The 23,555-nt window shown below is 45.1% G+C and overlaps 1 protein-coding gene across 2 annotated transcripts in view; it reads left to right on the forward strand.

Annotated features, from left to right (window-relative positions):
* Positions 1 to 23,555, forward strand: part of c32h12orf56 (chromosome 32 C12orf56 homolog) — a 93,306-nt gene that overhangs the window by 51,982 nt on the left and 17,769 nt on the right. For both annotated transcript variants that reach the window (XM_072551894.1, XM_072551895.1), the window contains 5 exons: positions 7,851 to 7,957; positions 8,829 to 8,918; positions 10,252 to 10,369; positions 12,700 to 12,774; positions 23,223 to 23,297. In XM_072551894.1, the coding sequence (XP_072407995.1) occupies positions 7,851 to 7,957; positions 8,829 to 8,918; positions 10,252 to 10,369; positions 12,700 to 12,774; positions 23,223 to 23,297 (465 nt within the window). The remainder of the gene's footprint in view (positions 1 to 7,850; positions 7,958 to 8,828; positions 8,919 to 10,251; positions 10,370 to 12,699; positions 12,775 to 23,222; positions 23,298 to 23,555) is intronic.

Consider the following 23,555-nt stretch of genomic DNA (forward strand, 5'->3'; position numbering starts at 1 on the left):
CCGAGAATAACGTCCCACACCGACACCAAGAACAATGACCCACACTGACATCGAGAATAATGACCCACACCGACACCGAGAACAATGACCCACACCGACACCAAGAACAACGACCCGCTCTGACACTGAGAATAATGTCCCACACCGACACCGAGAACAACGACCCACACCGACACCGAGAACAACGGGTCACATCGACACCAAGAACATCGGGCCACACCGACACCAAGAACAATGACCCACACTGACACGAGAACAACGACCCACATCGACTCCGAGAATAATGTCCCACACCGACACCGAGAACAACGGGTCACACCGACACTGAGAACATCGGGTCACACCGACACCGAGAACAACGACCCACGCCGACATTGAGATCAATGACCCACACCGACACCGAGAACAACGACCCACACCGACACCGAGAACAATGACCCACACCGACACCGAGAACAACGACCCACACTGACATCGAGAACAACGGGTCACATCGACACCAAGAACATCGGGCCACACCGACACCAAGAACAATGACCCACACTGACACGAGAACAACGACCCACATCGACTCCGAGAATAATGTCCCACACCGACACCGAGAACAACGGGTCACACCGACACTGAGAACAATGACCCACACCGACACCGAGAACAACGACCCACACCGACACAGAGAACAACAACCCACACCGACACAGAGAACAACAACCCACACTGACATCGAGAACAACGGGTCACATCGACACCAAGAACATCGGGCCACACCGACACCGAGAACAACGATCCACACCGACACCGAGAACAACGATCCACACCGACACCGAGATCAATGACCCACACCAACACTGAGAACATCGGGCCACACTGACACCGAGAACATCGGGTAACACTGACACCAAGAACAACGGGCCACACCGACAATGAGAACATCGGGTCACACCGACACTGAGAACAATGACCCAGACCGACACCGAGAACAATGACCCGCACCAACACAGAGAACAACGGGTCACACCGACACTGAGAACATTGGGTCACACCGACATCGAGAACATCGGGTCACACCGACACTGAGAACATCGACCCACACCGACACCGAGAGCATAGGGTCAAACTGACACTGAGAACAATGACCCACACCAACACCGAGAACATCGGGTCACACCGACACTGAGAACATCGACCCACACCGACATCGAGAACATCGGGTCACACCGACACTGAGAACATCGACCCACACCGACATCGAGAGCATAGGGTCACACCGACACCGGGAACAACGACCCGCACCGACACCGAGAACAATGACCGACACTGAGAACAACGGGTAACAACGACCCATACTGACACCGAGAACAAAGAGTCACGCCGACACCGAGAACAAAGAGTCACGCCGGCACCGAGAACATTGACCCACACCGACACTGAGAACAATGACCCACACTGACACCGAGAACAACGGGTCACATCGACACCGAGATCAATGACCCACACCAACACCGAGAACAACGGGTCACATCGACACCGAGAATATCGGGTCACACCGACACCGAGAACAACGACCCACACCGACATCAAGAACAATGACCCACACCGACACCGAGAATATCGGGTCACACCGACACTAAGAACAACGACCCACACCGACACCAAGAACAATGACCCACACCGACACCGAGAACATCTGGTCACACCTACACCGAGGACAATGAGCCACACCGACACCGAGAACATAGGGTCACACCGACACCGGGAACAATGACCCACACCAACACCGAGAACAACGGGTCACATCGACACCGAGAATATCGGGTCACACCGACACCGAGAACAACGACCCACACCGACATCAAGAACAATGACCCACACCGACACCGAGAATATCGGGTCACACCGACACTGGGAACATCGGGCCACACCGACACCGAGTACAACGACCCACACCGACACCGAGAACAATGACCCACACTGACATCGAGAACAATGGGTCACACTGACATGGAGAACATCGGGTCACACCTACACCGAGAACAATAACCCACACCAACACCGGGAACATAGGGTCACACCGACGCCGAGAACAACGACCCACACTAACACCGAAAACAATGACCCACATCGACACCGAAAATAATGTCCCACACCTACACCGAGAATATCGGGTCACACCGACACTGGGAACATCGGGCCACACCGACACCGAGTACAACGACCCACACCGACACCGAGAACAATGACCCACACTGACATCGAGAACAATGGGTCACACTGACATGGAGAACATCGGGTCACACCTACACCGAGAACAATAACCCACACCTACACCGAGAACAACGGGTCACACCAACACCGAGAACAATGGGTCACATCGACACCAAGAACACGGGGCACACCGACACCGAGAATAATGTCCCACACCGACAACGAGAACATAGGGTCACACCGACGCCGAGAACAACAACCCACACCAACACCGAGAACAATGGGCCACACCGACATTGAGAACAACGGGGCACACCGACACCGAGAACGACCCACACCTGACACCGAGAATGATGACCTACACCGACAACATGAACAACGGGCCACACCGACATTGAGAATACCGGATCACACCGACACCGAGAACATCGGGTCACACCGACACTGAGAACATCGGGTCACACCGACACTGAGAACATCGGGCCACACTGACACCGAGAACATAGAGTAACACCGACACCGAGAATAACGTCCCACACCGACACCGAGAACAATGACCCACACCGACACCGAGAACAATGACCCACACCGATACCGAGAACAATGACCCACACTGACACCGAGAACAATGACCCACACCGATACCGAGAATTACGACCCACACTGACACCGAGAACAATGACCCACACTGACACCGAGAACAATGACCCACACTGACACCGAGAACAATGACCCACACTGACACCGAGAACAATGACCCACACCGACACCGAGAACAATGACCCACACTGACACCGAGAACAATGACCCACACTGACACCGAGAACAATGACCCACACTGACACCGAGAACAATGACCCACACTGACACCGAGAACAATGACCCACACCGACACCGAGAACAATGACCCACACTGACACCGAGATAAATGACCCACACCGATACCGAGAACAATGACCCACACCGACACCGAGAACAATGACCCACACCGACACCGAGCACAACGACTCCCACACCGACACCGAGAACACCGACCCACACTGTCACCGAGAACACCGACCCACATCGTCACCGAGAACAATGACCCACACCAACACCGAGAACAATGACCGACACCGAGAACAGCGATCCACACCGACACCGAGAACAACGGGTCACACCGACATCGAGAACAGTGACCCACACCGACACCGAGAACAACGGGTCACACCGACATTGAGAACAATGACCCACACTGACCTCGAGAACAACACCCCACACCGACACCGAGATCAACGACCCCCACCGACACCGAGAACTACGGGCCGCACTGACACCGAGATTAGTGACCCACACTGACACCGAGAATAGTGACCCACACCGATACCGAGAACAATGACTGACACCGAGAATATTGACCCACACCGCCGCCAAGAATAATGAGCCACATCGACACCGAGAACAATGACCCACTCCGACACCGAGATTAGTGACCCACACCAACACCAAGAATGACGACACACACCGACACCGAGAACTACGGGGCACAGCAACCATGGGAACCACTTTATACATAATATTGTGCCAGGAACGTACATCTCACTGACGGAAGGCAGCAGTGGCCAATAAAAACACATCCAAAGGCAGGCTTTGAAATCCAAGACTGCAAGACGGTACAGCTCCACCATTCAGTAAGATCGTGGCTGACCTAATATGTCTTGACTCCACTTTTCGACATTCTCCCCATTTCTCTTGATTTCCTGAATAAAAATCTGTCTATCTCAGCCTTGGAGTTACAGAGATCTACTGTAAAGAAAAAGGCCCTTTAGCCCATCGAATCTACAGTGGTCAAATTCGACCACTGAATTATTCTAATTCCATTTTCCAGCACTTGGCCATAGCCTTGTGTGCCTAGGCATTGCAATAGCACATCTAAATCCTTTTTAAATGTTCTGAAGGTTTCTGCCTTAACCATCCTCACATGTAGTGAGTTCACCCTCTGGGTGAAAACATTTTTCCTTATATCCTCTCTAAACGGCCTGCCTCTTACCAGGACCATGTGCGGGCTTGAGTCTGGCTGAACAGCTCCTGCCTGCTTTCCTTCTTTTTCTTTTTTGTTTAGTTTTAAATTCCGCTCATTTTGTTTTCTTTCTTTCTTTTGTTTCTCTTCTTTCGCGGCGGGTTAGTTGGCAGCAGCGAAAATGGGCCACACAAAAAATGGTAGCAGCCTCCCGGCGTTTGGGGGCGCAAAGCTCCTCCAGCGATCTAAACCAACGCCAGTGGCAGCCAACTGTTCAACGTGACGGTTCCAGCGAGGTGACAACTCAATGGAGGGCTGCTACAGCAGGACTCTTGGGAAAAATGGCGGCTAGGCCTGGCAGCGGAGTCGGAAGTCCTGGCTGCAGTAGGCCCAACTGGGACACCTGGCATTGGTGAGATGGTGGCAGAGTCAGGGACTCCCACTCCAAGGACGTGCAGGTCCTTGGACTCCTCCATCGCCAGACTATAGCAACATACATCTCCTTCCTCAGCACCTGCCTGCAGAGTCAGGGACACCTAGTTGTTGTAGGCCTGGATCTGGGGACTCTTTGTTGTCAAGGAGACAGCTCCTGGTTGTTGTAGGCCTGGAGCTGGGGAACTGCTAGTTATCGAGGAGACAGGTCCTCCTTGTTGCTGTAGGCCTGGAGCTGGGGAACTGCTGGTTATCGAGGAGACATCTCCTGGTTGCTGTAGGCCCGGAGCTGGGGACTGCTGTTTGCAGGACGATTGTGGATCCAGCATCAGCAGTGTCATTAGTGAGGTCGACCAGCAGTGAAGATATGGCATCTAAAGAGTAGCGACTGTGATGGTGGGTCTAGCACAGGCGTCAGCAAAGTGGTGGGGGAAGGGGTGGTTGGCGTAGGTGGTATTGGTTTGCAGGCTCCGGCCTCGGGATTTGTTGCAGAGGCAGCGGAACAAAGATAGACTTTCAGTTACAGCTTTTATACTTTTTATTCTTAAACTGTTCAAACTAGCGTCAGATTGTGGCAAAAGTTGAAGCTTTTCACTGTAACTTATATATTATTCACTGTAAAACGGAAATGACAATAAATCAATAAAAATCTGTGTCCCCAGTCAGTGATCCTTCTATCAAGTGGAGAAGTCTACCCGTCACAATTTTATACATCTCAATCATGCTCCCCCCACCCTCCCCCCCCACCCCCCACCCCACCCCCATCCCACTCCCACACTCTAGTCTCTTCTGCTCCAAGGAAAACGACCACAATCTGTTCAATCTCTCTCCGTAACTAAAACATTTAATGACCAGGCAACTTGCTGGTAAATCTTCTCTGCTACCCCTCCAATGCAATCACATCCTTCCTATAATGTGGATTGTAGAATTGCGAACAATACTCAAGCTTCTGTTTTTGACAGTTCCATCATAACCTCCCTGCTTTGAGTATTCTAGATGAGCCAGCCTTGACAGCCCTCTGTGATACAGTATTCCACAGATTCACTACTGTCTGGGAGAAGGAATTCCTCCTCATCCTGGTCTTAAATGGCAACCACTTACGCTGGAACTCTGCCCTCTGGTCCTAAACTCTCCCACGGAGGGAAACAACCTCTCCACATCCACCCTGTCAAGGCCCCTAAGAATCTGGTCTGTTTCAATAAGGTCACCTGTCACTCTCCTAAGCTCCAATGAGTGCGGGCCCAACTAACTTGACCTCTTCCCGTAAGACATTCCCTTGGCTCAGTTGTCTGGATGGTTTGCCATACAAAGTGACACCAGCAGCATGGATTCAATTCCCACACCAGCTGAGGCTAACATGAAGGACTCTCCTTCTCACCCTCTCCCCTCGCTTGAGGCATGGTGACCCTCAGATTAAACCACCATCCGTTGTGTCTCTCTAATGAGAGAGCAGTCCTATGGTCTGATAGACTATAGCGACTTTACTGATGAAGAATTACTTTTAAATCACACCTTTCATGAGCTCAGTCTGTTCCAAAGCACTGCACAGTCATAACTGTAATGTCGGAAGTAGTGGGCAGCACGGTGGCACAGTGGTTAGCACTGCTGCTTCACAGCACCAGAGACCCGGGTTCAATTCCCGCCTCAGGCGACTGACTGTGTGGAGTTTGCATATTCTCCCCGTGTCTGCGTGGGTTTCCTCCCACAGTCCAAAGATGTGCAGGTCAGGTGAATTGGCCATGTTAAATTGCCCGTAGTGTTAGGTAAAGGGGTAAATGTAGGGGAATGGGTGGGTTGCGCTTTGGCAGGTTGATGTGGACTTGTTGAGTCGAAGGGCCTGTTTCCACACTGTAAGTAATCTAATCTAATCATATATTTTTAAAAAAGTTATCCAACCTATGCACAGCAAGCTCCCAAAAACAGCAATGTATAATAAATGGATAATCTGTTGCGTTTAGTGATGTTGATTGAGGAACAACTATTGATCAGGGCACCAGGGCGAACTCCTGTACTTCAGGATAGTACCATGTGATCTTTTACATCTGCCTGTGGAAGCAGATGGGCCTCTGATAGTGTCGCTCAGTACCAACTGGAAGTAAAAACAATGACTGCAGATGCTGGAAACCAGATTCTGGATTAGTGGTGCTGGAAGAGCACAGCAGTTCAGCCAGCATCCAAGTAGCTTTGAAATCGACGTTTCGGGCAAAAGCCCTTTTGCCCGAAACGTCGATTTCAAAGCTACTTGGATGCTGCCTGAACTGCTGTGCTCTTCCAGCACCACTAATCCACCAACTGGAAGTGTCTGCCTCGATTTTTGTGTTGAAACCTGTGGAGTGGGATTTGAATCCATGACCTTTTAATTCAGACAAATACAGCAGCCAGTTCACACGAAACAAAGATCCCTGGCCAACCAATGACATAAATAACCAGACAACCTCTTTTGGTGCGGGATCAATAGACAATGTAGCAATGTCCAAGTAGAATTAGGAAATTGCTTTTCAGATGAGGTCACTTCACCTGACAAAGGAGCAGTGCTCCAAAAGCTTGTGATTTCAAACAAACCTGTTAGACTTCGATCTGGTGTTGTGTGAGTTCTGATCTCTCTCAGATGTACTACTCCTTATGGGTGTGGGGGCAGAGAACAGGCTGTTTCCTTAATTGTCAAGCATCATCCAGTTGGATAACAAGTCAGATTATTCGTCCATTGCTATAGGAGGGCAGCATGACAGAAGGGTGGATTCTGGATTAGTGGTGCTGGAAGAGCACAGCAATTCAGGCAGCATCCAAGTAGCTTCGAAATCGACGTTTCGGGCAAAAGCGCTTCACCACCCATGACAGAAGGGTGGTTGTGTTAGCCAATTACTGACTGGTGAAACGTCCAGGAATATATCCAATCACAGCTGACAAGCCTATTGACATGCATAAGACAAACATTAGCTTAAGAGTGCACATTAGGCCAGAAGGCCATAGGAGCAGCAGTAGGCCATTCAGCCCATCGAATCTGTTCCATCATTCATTGGCTGATCTAATTCTCCCCTCCACTTTTCCTGCCATAACCCTTTACTCCTTTGTAGATTAAAATCCATCTATACCACCTTTGAATATACTTGTGAGACCATAATTCATGATTAATTGTGAAATATATTGCATGTTGCTGTTTGTCAGGACACTGGGTTTTAACCTAAGACTCTGTTCTGTTTCGACTTGTCCACAGTCAAACGACCTGTATCCATTTCTTATCAGCAAACTTCAGGAGCACTTGCCAAAGATTGAGAATCCCATTAGCCAGCAAGACAAGCGCAAAATGGCAGGCCACCTACAGTAAGTAATGGGTTACTGTGGGTCCACACTCGAGTACAAAGAAACGTTCCAAGTCTGAGGCCAGTTCAGCCTTCAACACATAATAGTCTTACCATGCTTCCTTGCAAACCAGAGCTCAGAATACAGGGAAAACCTGCAGCAGGATAGTGAATTCTGGCTGTAATTATGTCAGGCTTCCTGATGAGAACTTACTCAAACTACTGCATATGATTTTACACTTTGGTAATGGGTTTAGTGGGACAGTTGAGCCCAGTTGCAGATCCCAGACTGCCTATGAAACAATTACTTGAGAGAACAAATTCTTGTAATATGAAGGCAAAACACCACAGGTGTTGGAAAGCTGAAATAAAAATCACAATATTCACCAGGCCAGACTGCATCCATGGAGAGAGAAATAGAGTTAATGTTTCAAGTCTTTTGTCAGAATTGGGGAAAGGTTAGAGACATCACTGGTTTAAGCAAGTATAGAGGCAGAGCAAGGGAGGGAGGGGAAAAAAACCAAAGGGGTAGTGGTGCAAGGGAAGAGAAGGTGGTAATGAGACCAGTAAAGAAATGCGATGTGGGTCTAAATGAGGAGCAGTTGGGATTGGAAGATTTATTATCAACATCCAGCACCTGAGAAAATGAGGGCAGGGTTTAAGCTCAGCAACATTTGAACTCAATAACCCAAACATAATATGAGGTGTTATTTCTCTAGCTGGTCCAGCGTGGGATGCTGAGAGGACAGTGGGGTCTAATTGGGAGTGGAGCTCAGAATAACAATGACATGTACCCTGAGGCACAGGGTCACATTTACAGACTGTACAGAATTATTCGGCAAAGGTGAAAAGGTCATTATTTACTGAGATCAGAACTTTCTTTTTCTGCTTAGGTTCTCCATTTTGATTGTAGAGACATTAGGCGTCATGTTCAGGGAGACTGAAACAGAACCAACACGTTTGACTCTTCTGAATGCCAACCGGTATGTTTGGCACCAATGGTTCACACTCAGTGAGGTATCGTATCTTTACAGATAGAAGACTGGTTGAACAAAGGTGTATGTTCAAAATGAGTTTTCCCATTTGAAATTTATCACATGCGCAAGTGAGGACTGTGATTGGAGTCTGCCTACTTTCCCGGCTGACTGCAGCTTCCTCATTGATCAAGAGGCTGAGTGCAATCCCGCACAATGCAGCCCGCTTAACCGGCACCCCATTCACCAGCTTCAACATTCACAGTCCACTCCATCCCGTAAACCAGCCTTCCTTCCATTGACTCCATCTACACTTCCTGCCGCCTTGGAAAAGTAATCAACATCATCAAAGACCCCTCCCACCTGGTTATACTCTCTTCCACAAGATACAAAAGTTTGAGAATGCGTACCAACAGATTTAAGAATAGCTTTTTCCCCGCTGTTATCAGACTATGAACCAACCTCTCATATATTAGAGTTGATCTTTCTCTGTACCTTCTCTGTAGTTGTATCACTATGTTCTGCATTCTGTTCTAGTATCCAGCGGTACTCATGTTATGTATGGTTTGTCTAGATAGCACACAAAACAATGCTTTTCACTGTATCTCAGTAAATGTGACAATAATAACAAATCAAATACAATCAAATCCCTCCACCCACCAGAGCATGATGGCTGCAATGTATACCATCTACAACTCATCGAACATCCTTTGGCAGCACCTTCCAAACCCACAACTCTGTCACTTACATGGACAAGAGCAACAAGAGCCTGGGAATCCTCCACCTTCAGGTTCTGCTCTGAGCCGCCCACTATCCTGGCTGTTCTTTCGGTGTCACACAGCAATACAATTCCAGAACTCCCTCCCTCACAGCACAGCAGGAATCCCTGCATCCCAAGGACAGTAGCCATCCAAGAAGGCAGCTCAGTGCCACTTACTTTAGGGCGATTAGGGATTGTCTAAAAGTGCTAGCCTTGTCAATGATGCCCGAATGCTGTGAATGAAAGAATTCAAATAAGATGTGTATATTCCCCCAATTTCAAAATTTGGATATTGGAGGAGGAAAAGGAACAAAAGCGGAATAATTTTGTTAACGCCCTGAGAGAGTATTCTCCTCGATACTGCTCCACCTCCTATGGACTCTTGTAGATAATGGTCTCATTCCAATGCTGGAAGCCACAAAGTCAACATCTCCACATTGAATCTGAGAAGGATCACTTGTCTCAATGGTTAAAGATTAAACTTGAACTTAAGGAAGCTTCTAGCATCTCTCATGACAGTGGGTATCAAAAGACTAGTCTCAATTTTAATGTAAATGACTGCTTTTTATTTTTATTCTCTAGAGGTATGACTGTCATGAACTTGCTGAAGATTCTAATAAGTGGTCCACAGATTCCCACACCAGCTGGTACCAATGTGCCCACTGTATCTGAAATCTCAACTAATTCTCAAGATGGTGAGGTAAGCCTCTGTAATTTCCAGCTTCACAACCTTCTGAGATCTCTGTGCTGATTGTGTTCTGACATTTTGTGCATTCCCAAATTTAATCATTCCACCTCACCTTCCCAGGCGCTAAGCTCTGGAATCCAATCTGGAAACCTCTCTGCCTTATCTCAACTCCTTTTAAATGCTCCTTAAAACATATTTCTTTGATGACTTGTGTAATGGAATCTTCAGCAGCAGATGATGACAGTGAGGGCGGGCACCGAATAGGGCAGGATGAGTGGTCATGGTGGGACCTCCAGCAGCAGGTGGCGATAGTGAGGGAGGGCACCGAGCTGAGCCGCTGAAGCAGTTGAACAAACCCTCCCTGGAGGAAAAGGAGGAAGGAGGCTTGATAGGCATCATAAAACAATGGATTCCCTCAACTGTAGTCTTAATTCCATGCATATACTGAGTTTTTCTTGTTTAACCTTGATTTCCCTCATATTGATAATGTGATATCAGTGTAAAATAGAATCCCTGCTTCATGATCTTTAGGCTGTCTGTGTATTTAAATCCCATGTTATAGCAGGATTTTGCCTGTTTGCCTGTTATTTCCTTATGTAGCTCGATGTCACAATTCTGTTTGATAAAGGTCCTGTGAAGTGAACTGAAATGTTTTACCATTTTAAAGGTATGATAAAGATGCAAATGTTTGTTATTGAATTTTCCATGCTGTACCTCTCCACGACGTTCTGACTCTAAGTTTCCATTCCTTCATGCCAGTAACATCACTGGAATCGACCAAACAAGGGCAACAGATAGGGGAATTTTAAACTTCATGAGTTATGTCTCAAACCATACAAACCAGAGTTTCCTTGATTATTTTCGCTGGTTCAGGAACAGCACAGTGATATCAGGCCTTACTCCTGAGTCATCATTACTTACTTCCATCGATTGTGTTGGTTTGAGGAGACTTCTTACAATGGGCCTATAGGAAGTGAATTCATTGGATTGTTCTGATGTTTCTTCATATTAAAATATTTAACTTACTAAAGAACTCCCTGCGGTACCTGAATGGAAGTCAAAAACAGTTCAGAATATCTCTCTATCAGTGATCTTTTTAAATTGGCACAGATGAAGGACTGGGGACTCTGACTAAAAATGTTAATTATTTTGTGGTAAACCCATTTTTAGCTGCATGTATAAAACTGCTCCAGGCTGCCACATGCATCAATGGATCAGTGGTCTCTTGCAATCTAAGATGAGATCTATCAGGATGAAGGAGTCTTTAGATGTCTGAGGAGCCCAATTTTGGATCCACAGTGGGGGCAAGTTACAGGGTGGGGAAGTGGAATTAGCAGTTCAGGTTTGGCTTCCTTCTCCTTCCTCTGCCACTACCCAATCACCTCGCTGTCTAATCACGAGGTATGTAAGTGGCTTTGGTGGATCAGGAGGAGCGAGACGTCAGGAGCTTCCCCCTCCCGGCCAGTGGTGCCAGTGTCTCCATCCATCAGTGCAGTGTTGAGCTGGGCAGACCAGACAGATCTAGTTAGGCTAATTAGCCAAGTAAGCTGGTTAGGCTAGGCACGGAGGATGTTTCTCTTGTTTAGGAAGTTTAGAACCAGGGCTTGGCCATTTAGGACTGAGGTCATGAAACATGTCTTGACTTGGAAAGAGGTGAACCTGTGGAAATCTCTAACACAGAAAGCGATGGAGGCCAGATCACTGATTATATTAAAGAAAATCAAATGTTTAAATATTAAAGGCAGCAAGGTGAATGGAGAGAAAGCCAGAATATGGTCTTGAGACAGAGGATTATCCGTGATCATCATGGTGGAGCAGGCTTGAAGGGCCGAATAGCCTACTCCCACTCCTGTTTTCTATGTTTTCTTATTCCCTTCCTTTCTCCGCCCTTTGGGAGCATGAGAAAAGAGAACCTGCTGAACATTCTTTGTATGGGCTGACCCCTTGACCTTGCTGCTATGGGGTTCCCCTAAAAGGAGTGTGATCTCTGGATGGCCTCACTCTCATTGGAACACACAAGTGTCACCATCACAGAGAGAAGATCAACGATTTCTTTGTTCATGGAAAGAAACAATTACATTTATTCTGGTGCTTAAATTGTGCTGGTTTGCAGGTTTATTGTTTGTGATTATGCAAGTGTTTTCTAAACAAAATGTGTCCTACAATCTAACCGGCACAGTTTTTAGCTTTTAAATTGCTTCCAAAGCAATGGTTTAAACATAATTGTTGACATGTGTCCTGTTCAAATTGGTTTGAAAGTGGGACCCATAAAGTTGCATCTAAATGCAGACGGGGGCCTACAGTGTTTACAGTGTAATGGAATGAATTATTACCTTTTGCAGCTACAGAAGCTATTGCTGGAGTACAACAATGCAGTGACAACTGTTGTGTATGAAATCTTCCTCATAACTCACCAGGTGAGCGCACATTTATGTGAGATTAGCAAAGCTGTTGGACTGTATTTTGCTGTGATACTCAGTTCTTTAACCCTGCACCTTTAACACTCTGCACATACGAGAAGAGTGTGCTGTCCTGTCCTGTGATTACTGCAGTATTTTAAGTGAAGTCCTATTTTCCTTCTCTATACTTTTAAAAAAATCACTTGCCATTTGTTCCAACTATGGTTCCCTAAACGTCATCAATTGTTTTTTTTTTGAAGACCCAGTAATATTGAAGATAAAGCTCCTTGTCAAAAGTTCTGTGGCAGATTTTGAACTACCTGGGCAAGAGTGGTCAATGGATTCGGGACAGGCCACATTCCCTGCATAGGCAGAAGTGGGTACTGTGGATGCTGGAGATTAGGGTTGAGAAAATCGACATTTCGGGCAAAAGCCCTTTATCAGGAATGAAGCCAGCTCCTTGGATGCTGCCTGACCTCCGGTGCTTTTCCAGCACCACCCTAATCTTGACACGTAACTAACCTCCACTGCAGCTGCCTCAGTACACTTTGTGTACTTGTGGAGAGGCACAAATGATTTTGCATTTTATTGAGGGAGTGTTCCCTTTACAGCCAAAGTATGGACCGACCATTTTAAACACGGCAAATGATGAAGACAGTAGCTTGGCTCGAGTGCTTTTCATTTGTCAAAAAATGAAATAATGACTGCAGACTTAGATCCACACCAGATGTGACCCAGCAAGCTGTTTAACTGAGAACATTGTCTTGGCTCTGATCTTGTCTTTCAGTAGCACCCAGGGGAAGGGTCCCTTTTATAGTGATAACCTTCCCAAACCCAGATGAACGCATTGAAATAGCAAGCTCTACTTGTTCAGTCATTTTGAAGGGAGCCTTAGACAGCGAAAGACTGATGACATCTTGTGATGGTATTGAGGAAAACAGCTGAACCAAATCAGCCTTTCTACCTCTGTATTCGCAACACAGTAAAATTAATATCTTCAACAACCCTCAAAATTGACCCCAGTGGTTCCTAACCAGACATTTGGAATAACAGATCACAGACTCTGCGCATGATTAATTCCTGAAAACTGGTTTGTAGCTTAAACAAAAGACCTAGCAATTTATTAACAAAGCAAAGCAAAACTATAGAACCAAGTCATCTAATTGGTTTATGCTTTAAACTCAAAAACCTTTGGTTTTCAGCCCCATTCATACAAAAGGCAGACATCCGCTCAAACAACACAGATAAGGGTATAACAAAATAATAAGTCTGGCCAGATTACTGAAGTGGTTTTTACAATGTATTGTTTCACAGGGATAGCTGATAACTTCTTGGTTGATTTTCTTAAGCTTTCAATCAGGGTCACCTTTTCAGTTCATTCAGATAGAAGCAGTAATGCTTATAATTTAGCTTTTTATTCGTTGAACTTTCAAGAGCTAATAAGGGAGGTTACTCAGGGAGCTATCAATCCTTCATACTGTAGCATTTACAGCCAGATTCCTTCTCAGAAAACACAGTCCAAAATCCAATTCAAACTCTGACCATTCCCTGACAGACTGATCGTTTCCTCCATGAGGTCCCAGTTACCTTTCAATATCTGCCATCTGCTTGAGCATAAGGTCCATTCCAGACTTGCTGGAACCAATTCCCAGGGTCTGACCTCGTTAAAAGCCAACTTCTGCTATCTGTTTAAATATAATTCTCTCCCATGATGACAAACGTCTGCAGAACCCTTTGATAAGGAACGAACCTCAAATTAACTTCCAAGCCTGACCTCACAAATAAACAAAAGCTTGTTTTGTTTGTTTTCCATTAAAGTAAGCTATTACTCACAGTCAACAAGTCATTTTTAGCTCACAGTTTCCAGTTCACCTCCAAACTCAACGTGCTAAAAGAACAAACATAGAAATAATGATAAATCAGCAAGGATTCAAACAGTCTTAAGAAGGCCATTCAGCCTGTTACATTTGTGCCGGCCCCCTGCAAAAAAACAACTCAGCTGGCTCCTCTTCCCAAAAGACATTATTTTTCCCATTTAGTTACTTATCCCAAGGAGCAGTGTTTGCATCTGTCCCTCCTGCACTTTCAGGTAGATCTTAGCCAGTCGTTGCGAAGAACAAAGACTTTCACATCTCCCTTTGGTTCTTTTACCAAGCACTTTACCTCCATCTGCTGTGGTTTCTGATCCCTCTGTTGACAATATTGGAACAGTAGTTGAAATGTGGCTGCAAGTGGAAATGGTTGTGTGAGAAGGCGTGTCATTTGTGTGTATACAAATATGTCTGAAGTGTGAGTGTGTATATATATGAATATGTGTCTACAAGTATGTGTGTGTATCTGTGTCTCTTCCACAAATAGCAGTGAATTCTGGATCATTTGTCAATTTTAAATCTGGAGTAGATAAATTTTTGTTAAATATTAAGGGATATAGGCTAAAGGCAAGTATGTGGCATGAGGCTACAGATCAACAGTCACCTCATTGAATGGTGCAACAGGCTTGATGTTGGTAACCTTGTTTGTGTGTCTGTATGTATGTGAGAGTACATGTATTTTGTTTATGTGTGAGAGAGAGAGAGAGAATATGTGTGTCTGTGTCTCTGTGTGTGTATGTGTCTGTGTGTATATGAGAGTATGTATGTCTGTATATGAGAGTGTGTTCTGTATGTGTCTGTGTGTATATGAGAGTATGTATGTCTGTATATGAGAGTGTGTGGTCTGTATATGAGAGTGTGTGTTCTGTATGTGTCTGTGTGTATATGAGAGTATGTATGTCTGTATATGAGAGTGTGTGTTCTGTATGTGTCTGTGTATATTTGAGAGTATGTATGTCTGTATATGAGAGTGTGTGTTCTGTATGTGTCTGTGTGTATATGAGAGTTTGTATGTCTGTATATGAGAGTTTGTGTTCTGTATGTGTCTGTGTGTATATGAGAGTATGTATGTCTGTATATGAGAGTGTGTGTTCTGTATGTGTCTGTGTGTATATGAGAGTATGTATGTCTGTATATGAGAGTGTGTGTTCTGTATGTGTCTGTGTGTATATGAGAGTATGTATGTCTGTATATGAGAGTGTGTGTTCTGTATGTGTCTGTGTGTATTTGAGAGTATGTATGTCTGTATATGAGAGTATGTGTGCCTGTGTTTGTATGTGAGAATGTATGTTCTGTATATGTCTGTGTGTGTGTGTCTGTATATGAGAGTGTGTGTGTATGTGAGAGTGTGTGTGTCTGTATATGTGTGTGAGAGAGAGTATTTGTGTCTGTTTCTGTATGTGAGTGTGTGTGTGTATGTGTGTCTGTATATGAGAGTGTATGTGTCTGTGTATGTCTGCATGTGAGTGAGTATCTGTATATGAGAGAATGTGTATCTGTATGTGAGTGCATGTGTCTGCATGTGAGAGTATATGTGTCTGTGGGTGTCTGTATATGAGAGTATGTGTGTCTGTGTGTCTTTATGTGAGTGTGTGCCTGTGGGTGTCTGTATGTGAGATGGAGGTGAAAGGTCAGAGAGGAGGGTGGAATGGATAGGTGGAAAGGAAGATGGGCAGGTAGGACAGGTCCTGGGGACAGTGCTGAGCTGGAAGATTGGAACTGGGGTGAGGTGGGGGAAGGGGAAATGAGGAAACTGGTGAAGTCCACGTTAATGTCCTGGGGTTGAAGTGTTCCGATGTGGAAGATGAGGCGTTCTTCCTCCAGGCCTCGGGTGGTGAGGGAGCGGTGGTGGAGGAGGCCCAGGACCTGCATGTCCTCGGCAGAGTGGGAGGGGGAGTTGAAATGTTGGGCCACGGGGCGGTGTGGTTGATTGGTGCGGGTGTCCAGGAGATGTTCCCTAAAGCGCTCTGCTAGGAGGCGCCCAGTCTCCCCAATGTAGAGAAGACCGCATCGGGAGCAACGGATACAATAAATGATATTGGTGGATGGGCAGGTAAAACTTTGATGAATGTGGAAGGCTCCTTTGGGGCCTTGGATGGAGGTGAGGGAGGAGGTGTGGGTGCAGGTTTTGCAGTTCCTGCGGTGGCAGGGGAGGGTGCCAGGACGGGAGGGTGGGCTGTAGGGGGGGCGTGGACCTGACCAGGTAGTTACGGAGGGAACGGTTTTTGCGGAAGGCGGAAAGGGGTGGGGAGGGAAATATATCCCTGGTGGTGGGGTCTGTTTGGAGGTGGCGGAAATGTCGGCGGATGATTTGGTTTATGCAAAGGTTGGTAAGGTGGAAGGTAAGCACCAGGGGGCGTTCTGTCCTTGTTACGGTTGGAGGGGTGGGGTCTGAGGGCGGAGGGGTGGGATGTGGATGAAATGTGTTGGAGGGCATCTTTAACCACGTGGGAAGGGAAATAGCGGTCTCTAAAGAAGGAGGCCATCTGGTGTGTTCTATTGTGGAACTGGTCCTCCTGGGAGCAGATACGGCAGAGGTGGAGGAATTGGGAATACGGGATGGCATTTTTGCAGGAGGTAGGGTGGGAAGAGGTGTAATCCAGGTAGCTGTGGGAGTCAGTGGGTTTGTAAAAAATGTCAGCGTCAAGTCGGTCGTCATTAATGGAGATGGAGAGATCCAGGAAGGGGAGGGAGGTGTCAGAGATGGTCCAAGTAAATTTAAGGTCAGGGTGGAATGTGTTGGTGAAGTTGATGAATTGCTCAACCTCCTCGCGGGAGCACGAGGTGGCGCCAATGCAGTCATCAATGTAGCGGAGGAAGAGGTGGGGAGTGGTGCCGGTGTAACTACAGAAGATGGACTGTTCTTTGTAGCCAACAAAGAGACAGGCATAGCTGGGGCCCATACGGGTTCCCATGGCTATCCCTTTGGTCTGGAGGAAGTGGGAGGATTTGAAGGAAAAATTCTGGAGGAAGTGGGAGGATTTGAAGGAGAAACCTGGAGGAAGTAGTAGCCATGGGAACTCATGTGGGCCCCAGCAATGTGTCTGAATATGAGAGTATGTGTGTTTGTGTGTCTGTATATGAGTGTGTGTGTGTGTCTGTGTTTGTACGTAAGTATGTGTCTGTATGTGTATGTCTGTATGTGAGGGTATGTGTCCGTGTTTGTCTGTATGTGAGTATGTGTCTGTATGTAAGTGTGTCTGCATATGAGAGTATCTGTGTGTCTGTATGTGAGTGTGTGTCTATATGTAAGAGTATGTGTGTCTGTGTGTGTCTGTATATGAGAGTGTATATGTCTGTGTGTGTCTGTATGTGAGAGTGTGTCTGTATGTGAGAGTGTGTGTGTCTGTATATGAGAGTGTATATGTCTGTGTGTGTCTGTATGTGAGAGTGTGTCTGTATGTGAGAGTATGTGTGTTTGTATGTTACAGTGTGTGTGTCTGTATATGAGAGTATGTCTGTGAGAGTGTGTGTGTCTATATGAGAGTATGTATGTCTGTATGTGACAGTGTGTGTGTCTGTATGTGAGAGTGTGTCTGTGAGAATGTGTGTGTCTATATGAGAGTATGTGTGTCTGTATGTTACAGTGTGTGTGTCTGTATGTGACAGTGTGTGTGTCTGTATATGAGAGTGTATGTGTTTGTATGTAACAGTGTGTGTCTGTATGTTACAGTGTGTGTGTCTGTATGTCAGAGTGTGTGTGTGTCTGTATATGAGAGTGTATGTGTTTGTATGTGAGAGTGTGTGTCTGTATGTGAGAGTGTGTGTGTCTGTATGTTACAGTGTGTGTGTCTGTATGTCAGAGTGTGTGTGTGTCTGTATATGAGAGTGTATGTGTTTGTATGTGAGAGTGTGTGTCTGTATATGAGAGTGCGTGTGTCTGTATGTTACAGTGTGTGTGTCTGTATGTCAGAGTGTGTGTGTGTCTGTATATGAGAGTGTATGTGTTTGTATGTGAGAGTGTGTGTCTGTATATGAGAGTGCGTGTGTCTGTATGTTACAGTGTGTGTGTCTGTATGTCAGAGTGTGTGTGTCTGTATATGAGAGTGTATGTGTTTGTATGTGACAGTGTGTGTCTGTGTGTGTCTGAATGTGAGAGTATGTGTGTCTGTGTGTATATGTTTATATTTGTGTCTGACTTTTGTTCCAGAAGCTGCACTTGCAATATTTTCTTCTGATGACCTTTTTCTATCCAGATGTTCTTTCAATTTCAAATCTCCTCAATGGTCAGAAAGAAAACTAATTCCCAAGCTTCACTCTTGGTTTCTCAGCTCAAGTTGTAAGGGCATAAGGCCAGAATACTCAAAAACAAGTTGCTATGGCAACCCAGGCAATAATATGTCACTAAGAGTAGTGTAATAGACCTTATACTGTCAAACAGCCCCTGTCCTTTGGACAGATAATTGGCCTGTCACATTTGGAAGGAACAGATTCAGGGCTAAATGAAGAAACATAGTAAGTCCCTTGTTGTAAAACTAAACTCATGATTCTTCTTAATTCAAAGCTGAAGAATGAGAAGTAATTTGTAAAGTATTAAAAATGTTACACATGGCAGTTCAGCTTCAAACTTCCATTTTGAGAGCTTTGGCTGGCTCACTGTGGTTCTGACCTGTTGTCTAAATTGGAACCGGGTGAGGGGTCCATCTGTTGTTGGAAAGCTAATTCACGATGGTTCATTTTTATGCCAATTCCTGATGTGACCAGACTACCAAGTGGAGGGAGGATCCTAGCTCCTCTTTGTTCTGCTGTCTTCTGGTGTCAGAAAGGGTGGTGATGATAGTTGGACATATTTTATCATTTAACTTCCTCCCCTCCCAGGCATTGGCTGCTCAACATATAAATCATTAAGCTGCCCTGCATATGGAAGGAAATCCACTCAAATTAAAACATTGTTCAGAATATGCTTAACTTGGTAAAGTTCAAAAATGTTGGAGAGAAACATCAAAGCTTTCATTCAGATTAATGAGTTCAATTAAATCTGTATGGAGATTGTGATACTGCATACAAATCTGAAATATTTGAACAGAGCATAGCTATGAATTTAAAACATAGTTGAATTCCACTAATTCTAATTGACTCTTAACCAGCTGGATTGTTTCAGGACTAATTTTAAGATTAAGATTTAGTTTGAAATCAGCTCTAATTGCATTTATAAAGGCTGACTAATGATTGAAACAAGAAATTGAAAACAGAAGTTGCTGGAAAAGCTCAGCAGGTCTGGCAGCATCTGTGGAGAGAAATCAGAATTAACGTTTCAGGTCAAGTGACTGTTTCTCTGAGGAATGTTACCTCTGATTTCTGTCCACAGATGCTGCCAGACCTGCTGTGCTTTTTCAGCAATTTCTGTTTTTGTTTCTTTTTTTGGGGTTTTTTTATTTGACTAATGATCGAATTGTACTTAATGGATTAATAGTATCTTCCTGTATGCATTACATTTACACAGATATTAATCTGATTATGGGTTCAGAATTGTGAGAAATGAACACACGTCTATATGAAGGAAAAGAATGCATCAAAACCTGGGATCGGGAACTTGATGCCTCAATAAATTCTTGGTTCCAGCTCTGTGTCACCAACACATCACCATTTTGGAATGCTAATGCCCCACTTGGGCATGAGGTGAGCTTGGTACCAAGGGTCCCTGGAAGATAGACACCTGGCTGCAGAGGACCAGCAGCAAAGGAAGTTGGCGGCCATGATGGGGCCTGTCATTGACAGCAGGTTAAACGTAGACACATACAGAACAGAAACAGACCCTGCTGTCCAACCAGTCCATGCTCACCATAATCCAAACTAAACTAGTCCCACCTGCCTGCTCCTGGCCAATATCCCTTCAAACTTTTCCTATTCGTGTATTTATCAAATGTTTTAAGTGTACTTTAAATGTTGTAACTGTGCCCGCATCCACCACTTCCTCTGGAGTTTCATTCCATGCTCAAGCCACCCTCCATGTAAAACATTTGCCCCTCATATCTTTTTTCAAATCTCTTTCCTTTCACCTTAAAAATATGCCCTCTTGTCTCGAAACCACCACACCCTCCCAGGGAAAAGACATCTACCATTAACCTCATGATTTTATAAATCTCTATAAGGTCATCTGTCTTATGGTCCAGTGAAAAAGTCCCAGCCAATCCAGCCTCTCCTTCTAACTGAAACGTTCCATACCCGGCAACATTCCGGTAAAATCTGGGAAACACGTTGCCAAAACATAGTATTACACGAGACGCCCATATTTTATGATGAGATATTGACGTAGTGGTAACATCACTGGATTAGTAATCCAAAGGCCCATACTGATGGCTGTACGAACATGGATTCACATATTAGAAGGCAACTGGCAGGCTCTTAAATTCACTTCAAAAATTGAAATATGAAGCTGGTCTCTATAATTGTGACCATGAAACTATCATTGATTATTGTAAAAAAAAACCCACCTGGTTTACAAATATCCTTTAGCGAAGGAAATCTGTCATTTTTACCTCTTCTGGCCTACTCCAAGCCTACAATAATGTTGACATTTAAAAGCCCTCTAAAATAGTATAGCAAGCCACTTAGTTCATGGGCAATTAAGGATGGGCAACAAATGCCCAAACATATTTCATTGTTTAAAATTGAAATTTCAGTTCTATGTGCATTGAATCTAACAGGAATGTAATAATCTTCACCAGACTCAATGCATTCATCAAATTATGCATTGAAAATTGCCCTCCAGTTCTCCCACCTTTTAAGAAACACTTCAAAGAACTTTAACAGACTGTTAATAGGAGACTAGCGTATCCCCTTTCGCTCTCCCCTCCTTGCCTTTGAAAATGCTGGTGGCTCCTAGAGGCATAAGGATCCACAGACATCCCATGTACTCAATTCCCACCCTGTGGGCAATCGAACATTCAGCAGAAGGTATCCTCTTGTGAACTTTGTAGCTCAAGGGTTTGACTCTGTAAAACATGTTCATTCACAATTAGCAAACAGGTTAGTTCAGATTGTCTCAGTAATAGAAGTTTATTTTGTAAAGTACAGATCGACAAGAGTTTAAAGGCCATGCAATATCTAGACTCTGGAGTAAAAATTATAATTTGTGCAGGGCAAGGTTTAATTCTATCTTCATCAAATGAAAATGTTGTGTTGCTAACAAAAATGAACCATCTTTTAGCATCTGCAGGCAAATGCCGGAGGTTCCTCAACTCTCTTAATTGTTAATTTTTATGGTGTAAAGATGCCAGATTTCAGTGTGATACTGATTCTTGTTCTTTTAAATCAACACAAGTGGCCATGCAACTTTTTAATTCCAACAATAGTCAACTATTGTTAAAGATATCTGATGAATGAGTTGCTTGCTTACTAACTGAAAAGTTGACATCAGTGGGGCACAGATTTAAAGTATTTGGGGAGGCAAAAAGGACTGGTGGAGACATGAGAATCTGTTTGTAGGGACGGTTGTGATTTGGAGTACACTGATTGGGCGGGGAACAGGTTGGATTGCAGCTTTCCATTTAGCAGTAAATTCTTAAGAGACAAAAATCACAGTCATGTGGGCAAAGAGCGAGGCAGCAGCATAGAGTCATAGAGATGTACAGCACAGAAACAGACCCTTCAGTCCAACATGTCCATGCTGACCAGATATCCTAAACTGATCGAGTCCCATTTGCCAGCACCTGGCCCACATCCCTCTGAACCCTTCCCATTCGTATACCCATCCAGATGGCTTTTAAATCCTGTCATTGTACAGGCCTCTACCACTTCCTCTGGCAGCTCATTCCATACACATACCACCCTCTGCGTGAAAAGGTTCCTTTTATATCTTTCCCCTCTTACCATAAACCTATGCCATCTCATTCTGAACATCCCCACCCCAGTGAAAACCCCTTGTCTATTTATCCTATCCATGCCTCTTATGATTTTATAAACAGTAGTAACTGGATTAGTCTTCAAATGAGCTAGCACAGACTCGGAGGACTGACTGTCCTGTGTTGTACTATTTTGTGATTCTGTAGAGACATTATTAAGCTCATCTAATGGGTAGATACACAAGAAACAGAATGAGTAGACCATTCAGCCCATTGAGCCTGCTCTGTCATTTACTATAATCGTGGCTGACCTTAGACTTCAGCTTCACTTTCCTTCCCATTGCACAAATCTGATGATTCTTTGCAAGATGGGAAATCTATCCATCCCAGCCTTCAATGATGGTGCACTAAAATCCTCTGGGTTAGAAAGTTCCACAGCGTCACATCCCTTTCAGTGAAGTCATTTATCCTCTTTTATTTCTGCACTAAATGATCAACATCTTCTCCTGATCTTTTGCCTGGGTCTGATTGAGCTGTCTTGGTCATGGCAATAGCTGACACCACAAGTGTCCTTGGGCTATCAGTGGGTAAACAGGTAAGGTTCCCTCTTGAACGCTGACCCGTTATTTATATTGATACAAAAGAGTAATCGCTTGAATTCAGATACCAGCGCATCATATGTGGAATCGAAGCAGAACAGGAACCAACAGCATTTTGGAGAACGGGCGAGGAAGATGCGTGAAATCATAACTTTTGATTCAACCTCAAAAATAATGTATTTAGGAACCAGATAAACTCCATTCTCTTACAGGGAAACTGGGGATCAGCCTCTGGGAACTTGACGGTTGGATGGTTGATGGTTGCTCTAAAGAAACTTCCTTCCATGGTAAGCATTTACCACAATTTTCAGCAACACTAATGTCTCTATGGTGCCTTGAACTGAATTAATACCAAATGCTACAATGGCAATAGATCTTCCAAGCACATCTGATTCAATTAATCTTGAAGTTAGACACTTGAGTTTTTTTTGGGTCATGGGTGTCACTGGCAAGTTCAGAATTCATTACCCATCCCAAATTATCATTTTTGAGGGTAGTTAAGAGTCAGCCATATTGCTGTGGATCACATGCAGGCCAGACCAGGT

This window comes from Chiloscyllium punctatum, chromosome 32, assembly GCF_047496795.1.
Source record: "Chiloscyllium punctatum isolate Juve2018m chromosome 32, sChiPun1.3, whole genome shotgun sequence".
NCBI lineage: Eukaryota > Metazoa > Chordata > Chondrichthyes > Orectolobiformes > Hemiscylliidae > Chiloscyllium > Chiloscyllium punctatum.